Raw genomic sequence first — 7,493 nt, 5'->3', positions numbered from 1 at the left:
ACTGGGTAAGGACAGGGTGTGGAGGCATTTGTCGCAATACAGCTGAAATCCTCGGCTAAGACACTTGGGAATTAGCATTCTGAATATGAAACAAAAACTCATCTGCAACAAGAATCCATCTTTATTTTTTAATAGCAAACAAGAGAAATAAAGTAGTTACAGTTATGAGTCATGTTAACAAAATCTGTGTTCTTCAAGAAAGTCTTCATGAATATCAAGGTTTAATGCCATACTTCAAACTCGTTGTTCATAAATGAGTATAGAAATCTCAGGTCACTTTGTCAAATAACACTGTGGAATAGACTCGGCTGTATTTTTAAACTGTGTTAATTTGTACATATAAAAGTATTTTAATGTGATATATATTTGAATAAGTCTCATGTACATGATAAAAATGTCAGACATCCATGCTGCACTCCTGTGTTCAGTGGTAGCCCCTATTTTCTTCTAGGTTAAAAAACCAAGTCTATTCATATACAAATATATCGGTATAAATGCATATACATGTACACAGAGGCATATAAAGACAGACACACATACACAGTCTTTGTCCACAGTGAGAACATACTATATACACTGTTCAAAAATCTGATTTCTTTACTTAAACGATATAACAAGTAGCATTCACTACAACTCATTGCCAGCTGTTCAGAACTTAGGGAAAAATTAATCACTACCTCGAAGTAGAGAGTTGTGATTAATGTCTGTAACACCAGGGAGAGTGAATGCAGGCATATATTTTAGAAGCATATAAGTTAAAGAAAATCTGTGGTTCGGTAGAAATGTAATAGATGGATATATTTTGGGTTAAATTCTGGAGCTTTAAGTTGTTTATTGTATTAGAATTGATAGAAGCTGTTTAAGTTTGTTTTAAGGAGAGTAAAGAGATTATCCGAATCATGTGGTGATTTTCATCTATGGTTCGGAACTTAGATAGGGAAAAACTAATCACTACCTTCAAGTAGAGAGTTGTGATTAATGCCTGTAACACCAGGGAGAGTGAATGCAGGCATATATTACAGAAGTTATTAAGGATAAATAAAAATCTGTGTCTCCGGGTAGAGAGTTTTAAAAATTGAGATATTTTGGGCTAATGTCCTCGTCTGATGTGTTGCTTATTGATACTGGAATTGATAAAAGGTATTTGGTTTGTTTTATGAATTACCCCGCTAAAGGCCATATGGCTCGTTGATGCCGGCTAGCAAGGGTTTGTGGTTACTTTTGATATCTACCACCACAGGAAGCTCAGATTCTCTTAACGTGGGCTCCACAGGAATTTTGGGTTAATTTCCTGATATCACAGAGTACAAAAGCCTATCAGGCTCATTGTTTAGCTTACTTCCTTTTTAAAAAATTGTTTAGTCTTCATGATGGGTGTGACTTTTAGTTTTATGGTTTATTATTACCTGGGAGAGAGTGCAAGATACAAGCTTTTCTGGTTTCAGACTAAGGAACACAGTATTTTGGGAGAAGATTTTGTCTTTGTGTTTTTTTAAAAGTGTGATTAGGCTGTGGAAACCTCACAGAGTCATACTGATCAGATTTGATAGAGGTAGACTGTCTGAAAAATTTATTCAGGAGAATCAAACAAAAAGATATCTCAATTCTAAACTTTTGTCTTGAGAGTTGTATTTTACAGAGTGTGCCTACTTGGATTCCTGGTCTCAAGGACTTTCAGCTGGGTCTAGTCAGAACACATCCTGCTACAGCATTTGCTTCATTCTTCCTTCCCCCTACCCCCTAAGGATATCTCAACGCCCATGTGTCAGCTTAAAGAAGTTATGGAGGAGTCGTCGCCCAATTCCCTGGACTTTGGGGGGCTGAAAGTGGTTATTCTAAAATTGTTTTATGAGGAATTTAAAATTGCTTGTAATTTAACAGGGAGGAATTAGCTAGATTGAATTGTGCAGTCACAATCTCATTTGGATAAATTAAGTTTAAAAGTACAAGGTTTAGAGCCAGTCCTTCTATTGTTGTCATTACAAACTTCTGAGTTGATTACACCTGTGGAGTTAAGATTCAAATAGCAAAGTCATGGCTCTGAGTTTGTGAGAGTACTTTCAAGATAAAATTTAGGATATGGGGACAACAGTCCAGATTGTCTTATATAGATAGATGATTTTCAAAAACGTCAGAAATCCACAAAATTTGAGATTTAAAGTTATTTATCTTTTGTTGAGACATATCTGCTCCTAACAGTTACCCTTTGGTGGATTTAATGAAGATTGTGAACATCTCTACCTCCAGGTGAGGCAATACTTTGTGGCTAGGCAGCCACTAGACAAATCTGCATGTTTCATCTGCAGACTAATACTGTCCAGAAAAGGACAAATTATGCAGTATAGTTGACTGATAAACTCTGCCAAAACAGGGCAATCAGCTCTTCAAAATCTGCATTTCAAGAGTCTGTTAGTTGATTTTGAGCCAGAAGGCTGAAGTCTTGAGCTCACATGTTGCTAACAGGGGACTGTGCTAGTGGAGATTTGTCTCTACAACCTCTCAGTTCTGGAAGCTGTGTTAGGCTTCCTTTGTGTATAGATATTTGGTCATTCCCAGATTTCTGACGGGGTTGAAGACATTAAATATCCTATCCAGGCTGTTTAACTTAAATATACATATTTTATTGATAGTTATCAGTGCAGTATACAAGCTAGCCAAGATATAGATTTTTAAGCCTTTTCTTAAGCTGGAAATGGAATGGAATGTTTTGTTTAACTGATATAGTGATGGACTGGGTGTTGAGTATATCAAATGCTTTTATAAATTGTAGAATGGTAATTGTACTCAATATATAAGAAAAGGCTTTTTTAACTGGACAAAAGGTGAAATGTTGTGGTTTTTCCTGGTTACTGTATTTTTAATGCTAATTCCACTGACCCAAGGACAGCTGCCTAATCAAGGACTCAGAACTCAGGTGACTTCACCAGAACCACCTCTCCATTGAATTTGTAAAGTACTGGTGAGGGGCAGGTACAGGATAGAAGGAGGCCTGTCATTGGAGGAGAAGGAAGGATGGGCAGGAGAGAAGTTTGAAGTAAGAGGAGGAGACTGAGGGAGAGAGGAAGAGACAGGAGGGAGAGAGGGAGAGAAGCCGTGGCAGGACAAGATGGCAGGTGATGTTAAGATTCTGCTCTGTGTCATTTGCAGGTTGTTATTAATGTTCTAGATATGGATGGTACTGGCTTTGTATGTTTAAGTGGGTAATTATTACTTACCAATTGGGTCAAAGATTGTTGTGTTGTGTGTTCTTTTATGTGAGGGTTTGAGTGTAAGAAAGTGTGCGGCTAGGATGTGTTTCTGCCAAGATACCTAGCAGATATGTTGGGGCACCGCGGTGCAGACATAACGGGGTAAAAGACATCCATACTTTTTTTATTTCTATATTTTTACAACAACATATTCATATACAAATATATCGGTATAAATGCATATATATGTACACAGAGGCATAAAAAGACAGACACACATACACAGTCTTTGTCCACAGTGAGAACATACTATTTACACTGTTCAACAATCTGATTTCTGTACTTAAACGATATAACAAGTAGCATTCACTACAACACATTCCCAGCTGTTTTCCACATTTTTATTCAACTCTTATTAACAATGTCTAGACAAAATCCCTCAAAGTTTTCTATTGAATTCTTTAATTCTAGCACTTGGGAGGCAGAGACAGGCACATCTCTGTGAGTTCAAGGCCAGCCCAGTCTACTAGTAACAATTTCCAGGCTAGCCAGGACTATATGGTAAGATTCTGTCTCAAACAAAACAAAACAAAACAACTCCCCAAAGTTTTCTATTACTTCAGAAGCTAACAAAGACATTAACAAAGAAAGCCAGACAATACCAGAGGGTACCCTCACCTGTATTTTACACAGGCCCTAGTATGCAGTAAGCATAAATGCAAATTAAATACTAATTGTGGTGACCAAGCACACGCCTAAAAAGTTCATGAATTATTTTATTTTATCGTTTCTTGCCCTAATTAACATTTTCACAAATGAGCCCGTGTGTGTGTGTGTGTGTGTGTGTGTGTGTGTGTGTGTGTGTGTCAACATGAGTACCGTTTCTCAGGAGTACTGTACCCTGTCTTTAAAAGTTTTTCCCTCTGACATATGGCGCAAGTCTGGTTGGCCAGGTAGTCTCAGGGATTCTCCTGTCTCAACTTTCCCAATTATGAGGTTGCAAGAGCACAGCAGCACATCTAGATTTTGACGTGGTCCTGGGGATGGGATTCATATACCACTTAACAAGCTTTTACTAATTACGCTATCTCCTCATCTCCTTGTTCACAATTTTAAGAGTTTCCTGTTTTAATCTAAATATGGAGACAATTTGTAACAGGTGTAAAAACACAGTATTTCCTGGAAAAGTTTAGGATGAAGTTTAAACTTTATTACCATCTAATGATCTCATGTAAAGATTCATACGCTTAAAAAAAGACTCTAACATCATCAAACTGAGACCACCTTGAAGGTTAAACAATACCAAACCAGTCAGATGTCAGAGTTCCCACATTAATCTTCCTCCTGAGATTGCTCTTCCGAGTGAATTTTCATATGTTTGGTAAGAGAAGCATTTTGTTTGAAGGCTTTACCACATTCAACACACTCATAGGGTTTCTCTCCAGTGTGTGATCTCTGATGAATAACAAGTTGTGATTTTGCATTGAAGGCTTTTCCACACTCATAACATTCAAATGGCTTCTCCCCTGTATGAGTGCTCTGATGTGCAATGAGGCGTGACTTCTGACTAAAGGCTTTTCCACATTCGACACACTCATAGGGTTTCTCTCCTGTATGAATTCTCTGGTGATGAGTAAGACCCTCAATTTGCTTAAAGGACTTACCACATTGATTACATTCAAAGGGGCAATCCCCGGTGTGAGTTCTCAGATGGTAGGTAAGAGATGAGCTATGTCCAAAGGCTTTGCCACACTCCTTACATTTATAAGGTTTCTCCTTCGTGTGAATTCTCTGATGTATAACTAGGTGTGACATTTTGCTAAAAGTTCCCACACTCAGTACATTCAAATGGCTTCTCAAGTGTATGAATTCGCATGTGTTTATTCAGGGATGAGCCATACTTAAAAGCTTTGCCACATTCATTACATTCATAGGGTATTTTGCCCGTGTGTGTTCTCATGTGTTCAGTGAGAGATGAATTATATCTGAAGGATTTGCCACATTCCTTACACTCGTACGGCTTCTCGCCCGTGTGAGATTTTATCTGTTGCATAAGGTTTTGCCATATTCGTTACATTTGTAGGGCTTTTCTCTGGTATGGATTCTCAGGTGGTCAGTGAGGGCATGTTTGTGACCGTGGGCTTCGCCACACTGGACACACTCGTATGGCTTTTCCCCAGTGTGAGTTCTCTGGTGTACGACAAGGTGGGACTTTTGGCTGAAAGCTATCCCGCATTCGTTACATTCATATGGTTTCTCTCCGTTATGAGTTCTTTGATGGTCAAGGAGCCCCTGTTTATGGCTGAGGACCTTCCTGCATTGATTACATTCATAAGGTTTCCCAGAGCCCGGAGCATTGTCGGGTTTAGATGGACTACGGCAGGGTGATTTCCATTTCTCCCCGATCTGAATTTTGTCTTCCTTGGTATGGGACGTGCTATGACAGCATACTTTCTCACATTTCTTGCCTATTTGATTTTTGTCACCTTTACCAAACAATTTATTGTTGGGTGACTTGTCACATTTCTTTCTAGTTAAAATCTCATCTCTGTTCACATCGGATGCAGAATGGCTGAGTGATTTCCTATATTCGTTAGCTGTATCGGGTTTCTTTTTCGCAGAGATTTTAATCTGACTGGGTAAGTCTAAATTCTGATTCAAGTTCTTCCCATACAAATTGGATTTATGCAATCTTTTTTCAGAAGGATCGTGTTTTGAATGGACATTTTTCTTCTCCAACAATGTACACTCACTGCTTTTCTTCCTGTTTGAACTTTTCTTCCTGAATGTCACTTCTGTAGTGAGTTTCCTTTGAAATTTTTGCTTCCCCTCCATCTGCACACCATCTTGTTGGACCTCTAAAGTATAATTGATGAGAGATTCTTGTGAGTTTCCCACCCCCACTGAACTTCTTCATAAGTTTCCTAAAGAGATGCCCTCCTTGGTTGGGGTTGAATATGTACCACCCTAACATCCCAATAATAAAATAAGTGTCAGGAAGGAATGTCTCTGTCTTCTTGGACCCAATGGAAAGAAAGCTACAGTAAACCAGGGAAAAGACCACTGAAAGAGTTGGCTGCTTAGAAACAGGTCTTGTAACCTTAGGGTAGAAGATGAGATACACACAAGGAATATTGAACAAACAATGCATTAAGTTAAAAAACAGATTTGTGGTTATTCCAGGTATGGTGGCACATGCCTATTATTCCCAGTACACGGGAGGCTGAAACAAGATGATACCTTTTCATAAGTTTGAGGTCAGCCAGGGCTACATAGCAAAGCATTACTAGTCTCCCCACTGTGGTTAAATTTAGGATGCCATGATGTAAGTGTTATAAAAGCCATACTTATCCTACTTACCCACGCACAGAAAGAAGCAGAAATGTAGGACTACTTGTTCTCAAGAACATAGTGTGAATAGTTTCACATCCTCAGGACTCTGTTGCCAGTTCTTGTTCCTGGGAGTCTGGCTAAAGTCTCTTACCTGATTGTAAGAGGTGTACTTTTTGCCTCTTCACAAATCCTCTATTTTTACTAAGGCTACCTAAAATAAACTAAAAAACAGAACACATCTACCATGAGAACTGAGGACAGCAGACACTGGGGCGCTATTGGCTACTGCATCCTCCCTTCTCTTCCATGAGCAATGCCATGACATTCTTACCAATCAACCAATGACCCATGGTTCCTCTAAGTTCCCTGATGCTTTGCAAAGTCAAGTTCCTAGCAACTCACTTGGGAGATTTTGCCAATCTGCATTTACAGGGTGTCCAATGTTTTCCCCAGTGAATTGTGGAATGCATTTTTGATCCTGTCACCATTCCAACAGGTGATGGCCAATTTCAACTTGATTCATGGCCCGAACACTTACTCATGTTCTTTTTCCTACAAATTGCCCAATTCAAAAATGTACATTTAGAAACGCTCTTCTTCTCTCAGCCTACTCCCTTTCCAGCTCTCTGCATAGAAATGGAATGGAGAAATCATCTGAGGTAAGAGTTTTAGACATTTAAAGAGAAACATAGGTAAGAGTGAATAGCCACTCCAGTTTATATGGAGAAAATCAGAGCATCTGAATGGATGGCTGGAATTCTCACTTTTATGGAGGGCATTTAGGAGATCCTGGTTTGGGGTAAACTATGGTGGCAGCATTCATGAGGCAGAGTTCCAGACCAGTCAGGGCTACATAATAGAAATTCATGAGAGAGAGAGAGAGAGAGAGAGAGAGAGAGAGAGAATGTTTGGCGGAAATCTGTATAGTATAGAAGGGGGAGTCCAGAAAAGCTGAACTGGAGCCGCTCTTTC

At 39.0% G+C, this 7,493-nt stretch overlaps 1 protein-coding gene across 1 annotated transcript in view; it reads right to left on the bottom strand.

Annotated features, from left to right (window-relative positions):
- Positions 1-4,247: 4,247 nt before the first annotated feature.
- The window catches only part of Zfp37 (ZFP37 zinc finger protein), a 91,202-nt gene continuing 87,956 nt past the window's right edge, over positions 4,248-7,493 (bottom strand). The window contains 3 exon segments of the mRNA XM_032903388.1: positions 4,248-5,016; positions 5,018-5,249; positions 5,252-6,046. Of these exon segments, the coding sequence (XP_032759279.1) occupies positions 4,521-5,016; positions 5,018-5,249; positions 5,252-6,046 (1,523 nt within the window). The 3' untranslated portion in view covers positions 4,248-4,520.

The sequence above is a fragment of the Rattus rattus genome, chromosome 1 (genome assembly GCF_011064425.1).
Source record: "Rattus rattus isolate New Zealand chromosome 1, Rrattus_CSIRO_v1, whole genome shotgun sequence".
NCBI classification, from domain to species: domain Eukaryota; kingdom Metazoa; phylum Chordata; class Mammalia; order Rodentia; family Muridae; genus Rattus; species Rattus rattus.
This window is presented reverse-complemented; position numbering and strand designations above follow the sequence as displayed.